The 18,561-nt window shown below is 33.1% G+C and overlaps 1 protein-coding gene across 1 annotated transcript; it reads left to right on the top strand.

Annotated features, from left to right (window-relative positions):
* The first annotated feature begins 114 nt into the window (after window positions 1–114).
* On the top strand, window positions 115–11,196 carry LOC110033289 (R3H domain-containing protein 1-like). The gene is made up of 4 exons (XM_020737214.1): window positions 115–342; window positions 8,073–8,619; window positions 9,631–9,850; window positions 10,971–11,196. Exons 1-4 carry the CDS (start codon window positions 201–203, stop codon window positions 11,019–11,021), a joined length of 960 nt encoding a protein of 319 aa, XP_020592873.1. The 5' UTR covers window positions 115–200; the 3' UTR covers window positions 11,022–11,196.
* The last annotated feature ends 7,365 nt before the right edge of the window (window positions 11,197–18,561 follow it).

Here is an 18,561-nt window from a genome sequence, read left to right as displayed (position 1 = left end):
CGATAGACGACAGCAAAATAGACACGTGGGGAGCAGAGATTGCTTCAAAAAGTCTATTTCGAATTTACAGATAAATTAAAGGAGCTCTTCCTTCGACGGATAAAGAACCGAGCTGAGCGAGGGATCTGGATTCATTAGTCCCTTTCAGCCCTTCTTCCGTCGCCGGAAGGAAGGAGAAAAAGGAGAGAGGGTTGGAAACGATGGAGTTTAGGCCGAGCTTCTTATCTTGTTCGCAGGCGCAGGATATTGGTTCTGGGAAAGGGGACGAAGATACTGCGGCTTTATCTCAGATCGACCCTTTCCTCCTGGAGGCTCTTGAAAACCCTCGTCATCGTCTCACCGGTTTGTTCTTCTCTACTCCTTTCCGTGATTTTGTTCCGTTTTCGGTTGCCCTGTTGCTCGATTAGGGTTTCTTTCGTGGCCTGTGGATAATTACATACAGACCATTCGAAACATTGATATTTACAAATTAATCACTCCAGGTGATTTTTTTTAAACTGCCGAAGCGATGTATTTACTCGTGCCACCATTGAGGATTTCATGAAAATGAAAGATATGGGTTGGGATTTTACCTTTAGTTTTGATATTTGAGGGAGAAATTGAAAAATGGATGAAAGAGGGTGGTTGTTTTTGTAAATAGCAAGTTTAGGGTGGTTTGTATGTAATTGCCCAATTTATTTATTTCTTTGTACTTGAAGGTTTGATTTTGTCATATTCTTTACTCAATTATTGCATTGAAAACTTATGAATGGGAGCTCATCAATAAATATTAATTATAATTATGTATTTTTTAAATTTTAGCCTGTTAAAACTGGGATTTACTCGAAGATTAAATATTATGGCTTATGCTGCATCTCATCAATTTTGTATGTAATTTATTATGTTTGGATACATAATTAGTTTTTATTTTTATTTTTATGATGGACTAAAATGAAAATATAAATATACGAAAGTATAAATATGATCATAATTTCTGGGGTAAAAGGTTGGTTTAATTTTTCTCATGTTTCATCTTTAATGAAGAGAAGGTTCTTTCTCAATGATATCCACTTCTAGCATGGAAAGCCAAAAATCCCAATTTTTTGTTTCAATGAATTCATTTATGCTTTGGATAAATTTCTTTGAATGATTTGAAATGAGATTGGGTATAATGAATTTGGAAGATTTACATACGTACCACTCAATTCTTATGTATTTACATCTCTAACACCTATACCTATTTTTCACATGCATTTCACCTTACCCGTGCATGAAGAGGTGTATTTTGCTTTTTAAAGTTAAAATAGTGATATTTTTTATGTAATGCGGAAGTTTGGGGTGGTATAAATGTAAAATATAAAATGTAAATTTTAAGTGCTAGACATGCATAGGAATTGTCTGGTGTAAATGTAAATGCCCCTTTAAGTTTTCATCTTCAATTGTTTTCAACTCTGTTATCCAAAATTAAAGTGGTAAGCTCCTGATTTTTAATAGATTGACTTGGATACAAATAATTGCTTAATTATTACCTCTCTCAAGCCTTACCCTTGCTCCCATATTTATAGACTTTGATCGGGGTTTTAGCGCTATAGAAAATGATACACATTGAGTGCATAAATAAGAACTAATATGTAACAATGATTTGAATACAGATAATTACATTAGAGTAGCTAGTGACTAATTTGAATGAGACCATCCGCTCAATGATTGAGATTGCCAATCCATTAAATGAAGTCACCAACTTAGCTTGTGGTAATAGTGGACTTGATTGGCGGAAAAGAAAAAGAATAAGAGAATAAAAATATTTTTTTGTTAAATTATTTAATGTTACGTTGAAAAGTAGCTTTATAATCATCATAATCTCTTCCCTTTTTAAAAAAATTGAATCTTTTGTCTGTTTTGACTTTTGTTTTATCTTTTGGTATACATTAGCATTTTCATGAGTCTATAAATATGTGAGTAAGGCTATCATTTCATTGTTGTTGAATTCCTTCATCATCTTCCTCTATTTATTTCTTTAAAAATGGCCAATATTTTTAAGAAAAATTCAATCTTCGAAACAAGGAAATTGTTTGTAGCATTCTAAAGGAATGTAGGAATGAAAAATTAGATAGAATAATGAAAGAGCAAGAGAACATCTCTTTGGGGAGAAGTTGTAAATGAAAAAATTAAAGGTGGAGATTGTTGAGATAAGTAAAAAAGCCAAGAAGTTCTGTTTTTTCTTGCTGAATTGACGCCTTCTCAAAGCAAATTTGCAAATATTTATTTACTTTACAGTCTCTTTTTAATTGTTTGTTTTTAATTGTTTGTGAAAGGAAAGGATTTTTTTTTTTTTTGAAAAAAATGTTTTGTCTAAAGTCGTTTATTTAAATTTTTTTAGCAGCATTTGCAGTTAATTTTTCAACAAGTGGGCTTTTAGGTGAATACATGGATAAACCCTGGAAACCAAAATATTTTTTAATAATATGAGTGTTGATCATATAGCCGTTGCAAATTCAACTTATTCAAATCCTTCTTTAATACAATTTTACCATACCTTGTTTAGGAATATTATTTTAATTTTATGAAAAAAGTTCTGCTTATGCAAAATCTTTTGTTATGGAGCCGAGATCAAAGGTATAGGAGATATTAATTCACCAAAACCTTCAAATTTTGTCAGTAAATGTTTTCAGCGGAGTTTCTAGTTCTTTGAAAAAGAGCTCTTATATTAAAGTTCAACCAAGGACGAAAAGCAAGGGCTAATTGAAAATTGCAATTGTTTAGGAAGCCGATTTGACTCTACTTATTATCAAGCCATCTATGCTCTTTATTGAGAACTTCATGAATGGAGAATTGAAAGTTATTTCTTGCTATAAATTCCTTGAATCTTTGAATTCGAATAAGTTTTTAGTCAGAAATGAGCTTGTTCTTCAGCAATATATTGAGTCGTATGGTTCCTATCAAGATTATTTTCTTAGGAATGCTTTCAAGTTTTTCTTTGATTTTTCATCTTTTGTTTCTACTAGAAATGCTAGGGAATGGCGTACCTCGAGTCCTGTGATTAGCTTTTATGGATGCAAGCAAACTTAAACGAAATTTCAGTATTATGTAAGAACTTTCATTCATAGGATGTTTTTAACAACTTTTAAATTTAAATGATAATTTATTGAAATGATGATGAATCAGTAAAGTCAATTATTTAATTTTAATTTTGATATTTGAAAAAGAATTATGTTTTTGTAACTGATTAGATGTTGCTAGATATCATCACTTCATTTATGGATGACTAACAAGAGTTTAAAATTCTTTACACGCTCATTTGTACTTCCTTTTTTTATTTGTTCTCTCTTATGTTTCCCTATTTTGTCAATATCAATAAGCTTTATCACACTTAGGGTTGTAGATGAACCAATGTACTCGATGAAAAAGTTGGACTCGACTCATTTGATATTTGATCATATTCGTTCAAATTAGTAAATAAATAATCTAGAACAATTTTTAAAAGCTCGAAGCTTAAATTAATTAAACATGAACATAGTCGAACTTGTTCATTTATGTTCACGAACAAACTCGTTTGTTTTTAAACAATTAACTTATTAAATACTCAATATTAAGTTCGATGATAACTCGTATAATATATAATATGTTATTTAAATAAAATTTAATTAATTATAGATTTAATAGTAATATATTATTATATCATTAATATTTTTAATTAATTATTAATTATATAATTATTTTATTAAAGTTTACATAAGACTTACATTGTATGTATGAAATGTTTGTTAAAATTAACTTTAAATTCCCACAGAACTCACTTTTCCTCTGTCCTCTCACAATTTCGTCTCATTATTTTGCCTGAAACATAAAAAAACCTTGAGTTGCTCATCGAAGGCAAAGACGAGATAGCGCTGTGCAAGGATCTCTGAAACTTTAATCTCTTGTATATCTCTCTTTTCCATTTTGCTCATAAATTCTGCTTGATTAAAAAGTGGCGTTAAGAAAGTACAATGCAATCATTTTAAGTTATATATGATTAAAAATAAGGATGTTGCTACAATTCAATATAAAAAATATCTGCAAAATTATTAAAAAAAGGGACAAGTGCATATAACTATGGGTAAACCAAGAACTACGTCTTAATATGGGAATTTGGTGCAAACCTTGAAGTATGATCATGCTAAAATATGAGTGATTATGTCCCATATGATCATGATTCATGACTCGCCTTTCATTTTTTCAGAGTTTATAGTTAATAAATTAGTAGGTGGGATCAAATTTGTAAATTTATTTATTGACTTTTTTATATGAAAATTTAGACACTCGTTTAAATTTTTAGCTTGTTTATTAGCTCATTTAAATATCCGTTCACTTGTCATAAACAATTAAGTACAAATCAAGTTTAAACATAGAAAAAGTTAAAAAAATCAAGCTTGAATTATATATGAAAGCTCGACACAAGCTCAAGCTGAACATGAACAACTTATAATTATACCAAGCCAAGTACCTAGTCACACTTATCCCTTCCATTATCTTTGTTTTTTTCATTGCTAATGCACTTACAAAGCTTTTGAGGAATTTGAATATATAGAGTGCTCAACATTTATTTGTCATGAGGCAAAAATCACGTAAATGATCTACATTTTCAACATCTTTTTCTATCCCTACTCTATCAAAATTGAGATAACTCATCTCTCTCACCCCCCTTCAAATAAAGTGATCAAGAGTTTAAGGATGTGGGAGCCTTTAAAAGAAAAAAAAGTACCTTCTATAAACTCTTTTTAAGTATGGAGGGAACCCTAATCCCTTTGTAGTTATTAAATAATTGCTTGTGATTGCTTGGTTTACCCATTCCTTCTTTTCTATGGTTGATCAAAATTCACAAGCTTCATTGTGATTGTGTGAAACTTTAATAAACAATGACAAGAAGTTTACATATATTCCACACAATTCTTATTATATTTACATATCTAACTTATACTTTTATATTTACTTTTATAACACCCTGGTGTAATAAACTTACGTATGGAAATTTGAATTTCATTCTTAAATTGTGATAGTGATATTTTTTATGTGATATTAAAGATTTGAGTGCTCTGCATGTAAATATTAAAATTTGGGTGTTACTATGTAATGCATAAGAATTGTGTGTTGTGTAAGAAAATGCCCCAATAATAATTTAATCATATCCTTGCAAGTGTTAATCTCTATGCATTATTTTCCCTTAGTTAGCCTATTATTTGTATTGGGTGAAGCCTTTTATTAATTTCAATTACATCTCTTATTTTTTTAAGCTTCATTTATCAATTTTGTCCAAAATGCTTGATTAAGACTAAGAAATAGTTTGAATGTGTTGTGATAGCTGAATCCAAAAAAGAAAAAAAAAATCTAATCAAATCAAATCCAATGATGAAAGCGTCCACCTTTGATAGCACTACAACAACAAAATTGGAGGGGCACAGCCGCACAAATCAACACCTTGATCTATTTCACTCAAATTTCTTTATTAATCCAACTATCTCGGTTGACCGGCAAAAGCAAACAAATATGAAGTGTTTTGAATTCATCTCTATTTGGTAAATAATTTTTTGCGGCATTTACATACATACCACCCAATTCCTATGTTTTTACATATATAACACATAGACTTTGTTTTTTACATTTATACCACCGAAAATTTTAATAACAAATAAAAAATAACGCCATTTTAAGTTTTAAAAAGGGAAGTACTCTATTTCATGCATAGGTTAGGTGTTAAGTACAAACTGAACCTTAGGTGTTAGGTATGAACTGAACCTCAGGTGTTAGGTATGTAAATACTTAGGAATTGAGTGGCATGTATGTAAATCTTCTAATCTGTTTTGCTTGCTAGTTTTAGCAAAATTTTCTCTCCTTCCCTGGGGTTGGGCTGAAATTCTCCTGCTTTCTTGTGATTTTGTGAAATTTATATGACGCTATTATCATCATATTCTAGGGGCATATGAGGGTTTTCTCTCTCTCTCTCATTATCCCTTATCTAGGTTACTATACAAGAACATTTGCATGCATGCCGCCAAATTCCATTGTATTTACATGTCTAATGCCTAAACTTTTCTTTTTGCATTTATACCACCTAAATCTTTTATATGAAAGGTGGCATGTATGTAAAAAGTGAAGTTTAGGTGTTAGATATGTAAATACATGAATTGAGTGGTATGTATGTAAATCATCCTATTATTTGTGTTGGTTGAGATAGATTGAACTTTTTCTCTGAACTTTGTTTTCTAAACTCCACATTTCAATTTACTTCAAAAACCATGATAGTAATTCCATTTAGTTAAGAAGACTAAAAAATTAGTTTTTCTTGTTTGATTGGATCAAGTTACAATAAATTGATATTACTCATGCTAGTTTATGTAGTGTGAGTGAAATCAGCTATGTTTGACTGATTCACTCATTGACATGTTTGGGGAGAAACAAAGGGATTTTGTTCTGGTTATTATGTTGACTTTAAGGTGTTTTTTTATGATCAATTTAAATTTTATTATTATTTTTTTCTCTTTTATTTTTAAAAATATGTTTGTTCAGTGTGCTTTTCATGTATTTTTGTGTTTTACTACTAAAAACAAGTCAATATGCTTTTGAAAACCCTTAAAATAATTTTTAGGTGTCGTTAAGGGTTTTTAAAAACAACCATATCTTAATCAAATTTGTAGACTTATTTTGTTTCAAAACAAAACATAAAAAAAAATAAAAAATAATAATAATGATTATAAATTGTCTTTAAAATTTGGGATTTGTTTGTTAATGTGCTTCCTTATTGCTTGTTTCGGTGCTCCTTTTGGAGCATTAAGATCCATCAAATGGCCTTGTTGGTGTCAATACTTCATGTTTTGTGGAATACTTTGCTCTTGTGAAAGGAATTGTATTTGTAGAAAAATTTGACCATTATGGATTATAAAATTTGTGATTTTACTTTGAGATAATTGCAATACATGAATACTTTGTACTCATCTCAATGTAAATCCAAGGGCTTCAAAATTTTCTCCTTGAATTTTGATATAAGATATCCTCGCTTAAGTTCTTTTATGTCAAAATTCAAACCGACGAAACACAACACTAAATCTAGAATCGAATCCCAGTATGTACAAGACACATGTTTGTTGAGATCCGTTACCTGGTAAGACAAGAACCAAGAATAATGGATATGAAGATGCCGCACCTAGAATCTCAAGAACACTCGAAAAATCAAGATTATAAGTTAGTTGTTTGAACACCACGAGAATTAATTTGATATGTTCAAAAAGCCTTATCACGAAAATAAGAAAAAAAGAAAAACCTCACAAATTCATGAATGTTGTGAATTTTCATCAAGCTTCTAAGTAAACCAAAACTATTACAATATAAAGGATTTGAATTTCAGTCCTAGAGAGGTCCCAACATATGCCAACTTGGAAACCATTTATTGACATTAATTTCAGGCTGAATGAACCCAAAAAATCTGAAAATATTTGAAAATAACGAAATAAAATGAAACTATAAAAATGAAAATATTTATTTTCATATATGCCACCCCTAATCTTTCATATCACATTAAATATATCACTATTTTAACTTGAAAAAGTGAAATATACCCTTTTATGCATAAGTAAGGTGGCTTGTACCTAAAAATTAAAGCTTATGTGTTAGATATGCTTTTAATGGTAATGTCATCATCAACATACATATTTGATGTATAATGCAACATATTTGCAATTACTCTCGAATTATTGACCAATTGAACTATCTGAGACCAAAACACTGCATTGCCAATGCTCATAAAGCTAAATTCTGGGAGTTACTTCCGGGGCATTTACATACAGACAACCCAATTCTCATGTATTTACATATCAAACACCTAAACTTTGCTTTTTAACATTTATATCACCCAAATCCTTCATATCACTTCATAAATACCGCCATTCTAAACTTTAAAAAATGAAGGTACATCTTTTCATGTATAGGTATGATAGCATGTACCAATAAATTGAAATTTTGGTGTTAGACATGTAAATACATAGGAACTGAGTGGTATGCATGTAAATCTTCCGTTTTTCCTTTTTCCACCACCTCATAATGAATGTTTTTCAATGCAGTTTTGCGAATGGAGCTCGAAATTAAGCAGTTCATGCAGAACAAAGATCAACACCAATTTGAATTCCAGCCCTTCCCCACCTCATACCTCCGGTGTGCTGCGCACCGTGTCGCTCAGCACTACGGCCTACAAACAATGTCAGTTGACAATATTACAGATGGTTTTGGGAGCAGAATAGTTGTCAGAAAAACTCCCGAGAGCGGATATCCGCATATTTTTTTGTCGGATATACCCTTAAAACAGCATGAAAATGAAAAACCCGAACAAATTAAAATCTTTGTCCGACGCAGACCGAGCGAAGCTTCTCTACACGATGCATCAGAATCGGGTAACACAAACTCGATGAAGACAGTTGAAGAGCGAATGGAGGAATACGATAAAGCTCGAGCCCGTATTTTCAGCTGCTCTCCTGATCCTGCTACTATAGGAAATGGCCCTTATGTTGGAGGAGATGAGAAGGAAAGCAAGGATGCTGCTTCGAGAATTGCAATCTTCAGGGATCGAGAAAAAGATCGAAGTGATCCTGATTATGATCGGAGTTATGATAGGTACCACGGGTGTAACTTAGTTAAGCAGACTAAAATGGGCTTCCTTGGGCTTGGCTTGATAGGTGGCTCGGGAGCTTAGCTCGGTGAGCTAACAAGCCAAGCTCAAGCTAGCCTCGACTAAATTCGTTAGCTCGTAAGTCTGAATGTTTAAAAATATATTAATGCACAATATATTCAAAATATATTAAATTTGAAGATTTATCTCAAAAAAGTTAAGAAAATACTTAAAAATAATATTTTCTGTTTTCTATTAAGTGATTTTTCATGTTTTTTCTTATAATTATTTATTTTGTCATAACAATGACTTAAATTAAGATTATTCTCTCTTTTTATACTAAATATGTTGGTTGGTGAGCCAACTCAAAATCTATAGACATAAGCTCGAGCTCGTACTTAAACTCGATAAAATTAAATGAACTAAAACTCAAGTCAAGGAGAACTTAGAGTTTGACTCGGCTTACTCAACCCAACCTCTAAGGGTCATGCAATCAAATCATAGTATATATATATATATTAAAATTCAAGGTTTTATTTTTAAATTATTAAAAATATTAAAGAATTTGATGTTGTGACACCATATTACGAATAATTTTTTATTAAATATCTCCTTTTCTTTTCTATTTGTTATTTTATTCTAGGAAAATTTACACAGCAAAATCCTTACGTATTTACGGATCTTACACCTAAACACTCATATTTACATATATAATACTTTGGTGTTTTAAATCTATCATTAAAAGTTGTATTTCAGTAGAAAAAGAAAAAAAATAATTGTGTTATTTTTGATATGATATTAAAAATTTTGAGTGCTATGTGTGTAAATACGAAAGTTATGTGATATGCAAATGCACCCATTTATTCTAACACTACCTTTAATTAAAATTGTCATCTCTTTCATGACAAACAAATCGGTTCGAATTGGTAGAAGTAAGCTTGAGCTCGAACTCCCTTGACTCGAGCTCGACATCTAATTAATCTGTTCTCAAATGGAGTAATGCCTTCATGTTTCAGGTATGTCTCGGGTTTTGCGCCTTGCCATAATATTTCCGGGGGAGCTTCGAATGTTCGGCAGCCGTCGCCGGTGATGTATGATGGAGGCTTTTCTCAGCTGGCTTTTAGGCCTCAAGTTCCTCCCACTCTCAGTAGTTTTGGTGCCTTTTATATGCAGTGGCCTACACCTGCTATGATGTATTCGCAGTCATATGAACACCTCAGGAATGCAGTATTTCAGGTGAGAAACCTCACTCATTACCATAACTCATAAAGGCGCCTCTTTTTTATATACATACCACCCAATTCCTATATACTTACATATCTAGTATCTAATATCTACTTTATTTGGAAGATTTACATACATGCCACTCAATTCTTGTGTATTCACATATCGAACACCTAAACTTCAATTTTTCATTTTTTTTATTGTGGTATCTTACCTATGCATGTAATGGTGTATTTTACTTTTTAAAAGTTAAAATTGTTTTTTTATATTATTTGATATGTAACATTTAAGTGATATAAAGGTAAAATGTAAAATATATATATATTTATATATAAGTGTGTGTGTGCGCGTGAGCTCGCACATATCCATAGTAATTCGGTGGTATCTATGTAAATGCCCTCTAATTTTATATTTTTACCACATGTCTTTTCATATCTGAAAAGATATGAGAAGATTTGATTTTATTGATGAAAAGAGGGATATAAATACCCATTACAAGATTTACTGATAAATAAAACAATAAAAACAGAATACAGTAGAAAAGAAAATGAATAATAACAAAATATAAGAGACAGCTGTTCTCTCTAATTTAATGAGAGAAATAAATACAAATTCTCAAGATCTCTCATATAATTTATAATCCTCTAAATATAGAATTATAAAAAATATGAAATTTAATAATTAGTATTTTCGAGATCTTTCAACAGTATCATATAAAAAATATCATTTTTACTGTGAAGTACACCATTAATACACCAGTACACCTCTTAGTAAGTGATAGAGAGAACGAGAGGTTTATGTGTAGATATGTAAAACATAGGAATCAAGTGGGTCTGTATGTAAATCTTCCTTTTTGTTTTTTGAACTTGAATCAAATTCTTTGTTTCATCATGAATGCTACCCAATACCAATGCATTTACATTTTTAATATTTAAATTTTGCTTTTTTTTCATTTATGGCAATCCCAATCTTTCATATATTATAAAAAAATGCTTCCATTTTAACTTCTATAAAGTAAAATTCACTTTTTCATGCATATGTAAAGTGTCCTGTATGTAAAAAATTGGAATTTAGGTGTTTGGATATGTAAATTTTCCTATTTATTTCTGATGATAATTTGTTCTTTGTGCAGGCTCCACTTTACCAGCAACCATTGAGCATTGATCATTTGCAGAACAGCTAGAAGTTGCAGGAATGTCTCAACAGATCTGTTCTTCTTAGTTTTCACATCTCTACCCAAAAAAAAGCATTGTAAGCAGGTACTTCTGAAAGACATGTAAATTACTAGTTTCTACCACTGATAACTGTTTGTTTGATAGATTGTATGTCAGCATATATTCATCCTTGATTATTTATTTATTGTGTATTGGTTATCATCATTAGTATTCATTTTATTTATGAAAATAATTAATTTATATGTAATGAATGAATGGAATTTTCATGGAAGATTCACATGCATGCCTTTCCATTCTAAGTTTTTACATATCTAAGCTCTAAATTTTTAATTTTACATAATTATCATTTTATGCATGAAAATGTTTTTTTTTTCAAATTATAAAAGTTAACATAGTATTTATTTTATGTGATATGTAAGATTTGGGTGATAGAAATGTAAAAAGTAAAGTTTAGGGGTTGGATATGTAAATGCATAAGTAGTGGGTTTCATGCATGTAAAAGCCAAAATGGGGCGACATTTTATTGCCCACGTTGTGCAGTTTGTGCGTTTCAGGATAAGCTGTTTATTTTGAAACGCAGCCCGCGGCCTGCGTTTAGTGTAAAAACCCAAACGTGGTTTCGGATAAGCTGGCGAAACGGGCGAACCAAACAGTACGCCGCTTCCCGTACTTATAAGCTGCCCCAAACATGCATCTCTTCAGAATTTGCAGAATAGGTAATATGATTTGTCTGCATCTCAAAATTTAAGACTAAGGGTCCGTTTGGGGCAGATTGTGCGTTTCAGGATAAACTGGTTATCCTGAAACGCGGCCCGCGGGCCGGTCGTAGGGGTTGACCCGCGACCTGTTTTTAGTATAAAAACCCAAACGCAGTTTCGGATAAGCTAGTGAAACACGCGAACCAAACAGTACGGCGAACATTACATCCCAGTTTATAGCTGCCCGAAACGGACCTTAAGAACATTACATCCCAGCCCTGCTCGTTTTGAAATTTACACCAACAGTCAAGGTAGATTCACAATTCTAACCCTGACACAAATTTCCCCGAGCAAAGTTCATCATGAACAATCATGTTTTGCATTATTGTCTCAACTCTTTTCCCAAATGACAAAAACTTTATTGAATATGATTTAGCAATCATTAAGCACTTATTAATCATAAGATAATACTTAATTAAACAAAAGGACATTGCATAAGAAGTTAGTCAAAATAAGACATAAATTATTCAAAATTAATTTATTCACACTTCTAACCCTGCAAGGATATTTGCTAGATAGCTAAGCCATCATTTCAGAGCTTACAAAACAGTAGAAAATCACCCATCACCCTCTTCAAAAATAAACAAAAACCTAACCCTAATAAAAGCTTTTCCATTAAAACCTAAAACCATAATTACACTTATGAGGAGCAAAAATTTAAAAAAATAAAACAATAAATTAGTATGGATTATTTACACATCTACCCAACAATTCTACTTCATAATTGCCAAAATTTCATGTAATTTAATTCAGGATTAAGGAATCAAGATCACCTTGTTATAGGCATTTGATCGTTTCGAGAGGTTTTACAAATCAATTTAATAAATCCAGAATTTACTTCAAAATGAATGAAATATCAAATTTAATAGGCGACGGAATTTAAGATTTATTTTTTTCATTTTTGAATTTGGCAGATTTATATTAAATCGTAACGTAAATCCTACTAACATTGTGTGCCAAACACCACTATTGTTAGTTCGAATTCTTTCATCCCCCATCCCTTCTTCTTTAGAATTATCTCCAATAAAATACATTTCATTGCTCAAAAACTACAATAGAAGTCTTTTCAAAACTTCGTCTAAAAACATTCGAACGCTTCGACTCTGAGCTATTTGCACCATGAGAAAATTGACGCGGAATAAACATGAATATGTTTCATGCCTTTGTATTTTTAGTATCTTCAATTGCATTTTTTTGTACTCGTCTTTATACTTAATTCTCATAGACAATATAGTCATTTTATGTTGTTTTTCAAGTTCTCCCTCTTCTTTCCTCTTTGATCCACCATCTCTTTCTCCCTTCTCTTTCTATTACATTCCTTTGCATTTATGCAACATAATAATATAATAACAAATTGATCGAGATATTTTTGTAAATTGATAAGCCAAAAGATTAAAACAAAAAAGTCCTATGGATGTCATAAACATAGTCTTTAGCAACTAGTAATGACTCAAGCTTTAATTCCAAGTTCACACCCACCAATTCTATTTTCGCACTACAAAGATGTGAAATTTACATGTTGAAACTATATAATTCTATGCTGACTGTCAACTACCAAACGCAACCCTCCACTTTTCACATCCATGACATGAAACCAGACAACAATTATAAAAAATACTGAAATTTTCTGTAAGAACCAACAAAGAAAGCAGCTTACAGTAGGATAAGAGTGAAATTCAAATCAGAAATCAGAACTAACAGGCCATGAAGAAAGGAATTCTCCATCTCAATCTTCACTGCTAGAGGTAAATAGACTGTGAACTCTCCTTACTCCTCCTGACCCTGAATCAATCTCTTCTCCATAAGAACTTGGTGGAGCACGCTCTGAAATCCGCTATCAAAACCAAAATGCTCCATTGAACTCTGCTGGTACAGATGCTGTTGAGCCAAAGCAGCCATGTTTTGATGATGGTGGAGCAGTGGGGAGCCATGATTTGCATAAACAGCTCATCAGCTGCATTATAGTCTTTGGAACAGCGTTTTTTATCACAAGGTGAGCCACCGCGTCGACGATCTAGGGTTTGCAGATGGGAAGACGAAGGCGAGGGACGGGTGGGGAGTTATTAGAGATTGGGAAAGTGGTATCAGTTCCTCAGGGCGAGGTAAATCCTGCGATCGAATGAACCAGTTGGGTTCTTCTTCTTCTTCCATCATCCTTCTTCTTACTGCCCTGTTAAAGGTCTGCCGATTTGGGGATATCGGGCTCCTCTTCCTGGGACCATGATTGAGATAAAGGTGAGATTTTTAAGCGGCAGAAAGTTGCAGCGAGGAGAAAAGACGAGGGGAGGAGCGAGGAGGGAGGAGTTGGGGGATAGGTGATCGAGCTGGATCTTCTTCTTCAATTTGTTCTGGTTCGATTGCCGATGTTGAAGGTTACTTTCTCCTCTTCCATCTCCATAAAAATTTCATCTTTATCAAAAATGATGGTAAAGAGGTGGTGAATTTAGCTCCTTGATCGCTAGAAATTTGATTCAAGTATTAATTATTTAATAAAAAATTATATTTATAATGCTAAATAAAATTAAATATAACTCGTCATGAGCTGATTTCGAGCTTATTTCGAGCTGGAACAGGTCTAAAGAACTAAATTTGAGACGCGTAGTTTCTATTTCGAGTCAGAATGAGGTGATTTTGAGCTGAAACGGATTTGAATGGCTCAATTTGAGCCAACTCATTAGGTTTCGAGCTTGATTCAATTTAGAGCTGAGCTGGTTCTAAATCGACTATAATATCAAATTCACTTCATTTGAGCTGATAACTTAATATCAGATAGTTATCAACCCTAATTTTTGTTTGAAAATAGTAAAGAATTGAATTTGAGCGCTTATATTGTCAGGAAAAATTGTAGGGACGTTCTATGCATTCCTTAATCTATGATATGATATATATATATATATATTCCATGTATTTGCATATTTAAAGCTAAATTTTAAGTTTTTATAATTATACCACCTAAATATTTCATATCAAATAAAAAATACAAATATTTTATCCTTGCTGAAGCCGAGATTGTCAAGGAAAAACACTCAATGAAGTTCATTTAAGTTTCGAGCTTTTAAAAATTATTCAAGCTTGTCAATTTACTAATTTGAATGAATATAATCGAGTTTTAATGGAGCCGAGTTCGAGTTGTTCACAAGTGCATTGGTTCATTTACAGCCCTACGTGAAGACTTCCATTTTGGCATTGGAAACCAAAAAGAAAAAAGGCAACAGATGCAAAATCCCATTTGATGGGACTCAAACTGCAAAAATCCGACTCCGCATTGCCCTGCAACTATTGGCTCTCATAATTTCTCTATTGGCTCTCATAATTTCTTACATAGAATCATGGCAGCAACAAGAGATATATTTTCAATATTTATTTTCAGTATAAGAAATTATATAGAATGATAAATTTTATTTTATATAAAAGTTATATATTCATACCATTCAATGCCTAAGTTTTTACACATATTAAACTTCTTAATTTAAATTTTTACATATATACCATCATTAGTATGCTTTTATCATAATTATGTCATGAATTTAACTTAAATTCAGCTAAACATCAAAAAAATAAAAAATAAATCCAAAGCTCCTTTAAATCGACTCTTCATTGTTTACGTGTTTTTTTTTTCTCGCGTTCAAAGCAGGATTTATTAGAACTAAATGAAAATATAACACTAGCTAGGATGCGATGGAGAAAAATGATTCGTGTTGCCGACCCCACTATCTGGGATTAAGGCTTTGTTGTTGTTGTTGTTTGAATCTGAATTTAGTAAATCCGATTGTGAAGCAGATTTATGCCATCATCGCCCACATACACCTTCGTTTCACCCAGATTTTCGTAAATCCGGATTTATCGAATTTTACATGTTGAAGATATGATTGAATAAGTATAAAAAAAGGAATTATAAGGAAAAATACAGATGAGATTGCATCGCACTTAGGGTTGTAAATGAGTCGAGCTTAATTGAGTCTAGCGTGAGCGAGATCAGGCTTGGCTCGTGTTCGGCTCGTTCGAATAACTCGTAGTTCGAAATCGGCTCGTGAACAGCATGTTCGTGTTCGACTCGATTTACTCGATATTGTTCGTGTTCGGCTCATTTACATTTCGAGCTTAAAAATTTGTTCGTGTTCAGCTCATTAGGCATAACGAACGAGCCGAACACGAGCTACTTAAAGATCCGAACACGAGCTGTTCATGAACAACAAGCCAAATTAACAGCCCTAATCGCACTTGCATGCAGGCAAGCCACGCAGTTATTAGCAGGATGGGTCTGAGTTTGGGAATGATGGAGGAAAGGAAGAGAGGAGATTGGTTCACGTGCTCCAAAGGTCAGGAGAAACCCTAACACTGAAAAGAGGACTGGCTACGTTGCTTTCACGTGAGACGATGGCCCACAACACAGCTTCTATATGTGTACGTGAATGGCATTGATGTAAATATATTGCATGGCTGATATATATATTAAATATTCGATCTTAATGAAGTTGGGATAAATGTGGATCATTGGAGGTTCTCTGACTTACCAGATTTCAGGGAATGACAGTGATGTGTGAGTCATGTGTTGTCGATATGACACATGTTCTTATTATATAAGATGAAAAAGATCGAGCCCCCGAGCGTTGGGTGATATCGTTAATAAGGGATTAGTTTATGTCCTTGTTAGTCGTGATGACCTCCTTCGATAATTGTCCTAGCAAAGGTGGCCTAGCTAGCTCGTCCTTTTGATGATAATCGTCTTGAATCATATCTTGGTGTATCCTTATGTTTGACGATGATTTTCTTCAATAAATTAAAGTAATCGAGAGAGCAACTCTAAACAACCTTAGAACCTCTTGGATTATCTTAAGTTCACTTTGGTCTTACTAGTTTGTTAAATTGATCATTCCATGTTGAATTATTATATTTTAAATTGTGCTAAGTATTTTATGTCTTGATTGATTTCAATGTTTAATGGAGAGTTACGTGAATAGACTCCCCTGGGGATGTGCTTATAAAGTTTGTGAAATTTTACACTCTTGCCCCTCGATTGGGTTTGAGCTTGTACTGTTTTCAAATGTATCAAGTTCATTTATATTTTCTTCTTAACTACTCCTCAAGTGATATTTGATCAAACCTAATTCAGTACTAAGCTCTTAAGGCCTAGGGTAAACTTGTAATTTTGGAAAGTTTTCTAAAAGTGCTTGATCTTGATTGAAAAGAATTGAATTTTGTTTCTCCATTAGTTGAGAGTTTAAATTGATTAATTATGAGTTTTCTAATTCAAACCCCTCACTTTTGAATCATCCAATCTCTCATTTCTTCCAATTTATAACAATTCAAATAATTCCAATTTTATCACTTTTGTAGAAAATGATTTGAATGAGTTGCTACCCAATTACCCTTTTGTTTCAATCATTTTAGAAAATTAATCATCATGATTTAATGTGCCTCCCTTTGGTTTATCCTAAATATTAATTAGGGTTAAGATGTAAAATTCTCGAAATGTCCCTAGGGTTTCTACCCCCATAACTTTCAAATTTTGATTTAAATGATCATAAAAGTTCATTGATCAATGACTCGTTGACCAATTAAGACACCAGAGGAGATATTATATTTTTCTTACGTTCATTTATTTTTTATAATTAAGTAACCCCCAGGTCGGCGTAGTCACTCCGACCGAACAGTGTGAGTGGTGTAATTATGCCACCCTTCAGGCATGGCCACGCCACTAGCCCGTTTGCGGCGCTTATGGCTACGTTGTAACCATGGTGTAGCCATGCTACCAGAATGCATTTCGTGAGGTGGTCCCTGTTTTTCCGGCAAGATGCCGCCTAATCACCGAAAATTGGCCATAGACTGGTCTTAGGATATTTTTGGCACCTACGCTCGCCCGGGATGTTCCCATATGAGGTAAGGGGGTCATTTCTTCCCCATTAACCATGGGATAAATCCCTTTTGCTGGTGATAATTAGAGAGCCGGCCATTTGGGGAAGAGGAGGTCATTTGGAGATTTGCTTGGAGAAAAGGAGAGTTTAGAGAAGTACGTGTTAACCATGGTGTAGCCATGCTACCAGAATGCATTTCGTGAGGTGGTCCCTGTTTTTCCGGCAAGATGCCGCCTAATCACCGAAAATTGGCCATAGACTGGTCTTAGGATATTTTTGGCACCTACGCTCGCCCGGGATGTTCCCATATGAGGTAAGGGGGTCATTTCTTCCTCATTAACCATGGGATAAATCCCTTTTGCTGGTGATAATTAGAGAGCCGGCCATTTGGGGAAGAGGAGGTCATTTGGAGATTTGCTTGGAGAAAAGGAGAGTTTAGAGAAGCCAGTGTGCTGCTGGGAGGAGAGGTCTTGTAGATGAGTTTGAGGATTTGAAAAATTTTCCTTCTATTTTTTTCTTCTTCTTCTACTTGTTCTTATCCTCCATCATTTTCTCAACTTCTCATGCATCTTCTTCTTCTTACATTTTGCCATAGAAAACAGAGAGAAGAGAAGGTTTCTTGCTCATAGCCTTGCTGGAATCTCCTTCTTAAGGAGAGCTTTGTCCTTCTAGGGAGATGAACCTTAGTCGGAGTTCTTGACGTCGTCAAAACCTCCTCATGGGGAAAGCTTCATCATTCTTCGGAAAAGAGCCTACGCCAGAGCTAGGAAACTTTGACAGTCTCTCCAGCCATTAGGAGAGCTTCTTCTTGAGCACAGTCCGACGTCGAGCAATGACCGCTGAACGTCGAACAATCACGGTAGCCTTATAACTCCTTAAACTCTCGCGTCTTCTTCCTAGAGCCCCTAGGTTTGGTTGAGTAGAGGATTAGACTA

Source organism: Phalaenopsis equestris, unplaced genomic scaffold (genome assembly GCF_001263595.1).
Source record: "Phalaenopsis equestris unplaced genomic scaffold, ASM126359v1 Scaffold001123, whole genome shotgun sequence".
In the NCBI taxonomy this organism is placed as follows: Eukaryota; Viridiplantae; Streptophyta; class Magnoliopsida; order Asparagales; family Orchidaceae; genus Phalaenopsis; species Phalaenopsis equestris.
Note: the sequence above shows the minus strand (reverse complement) of the source record. Positions and strands in the feature narration are given on the sequence as shown.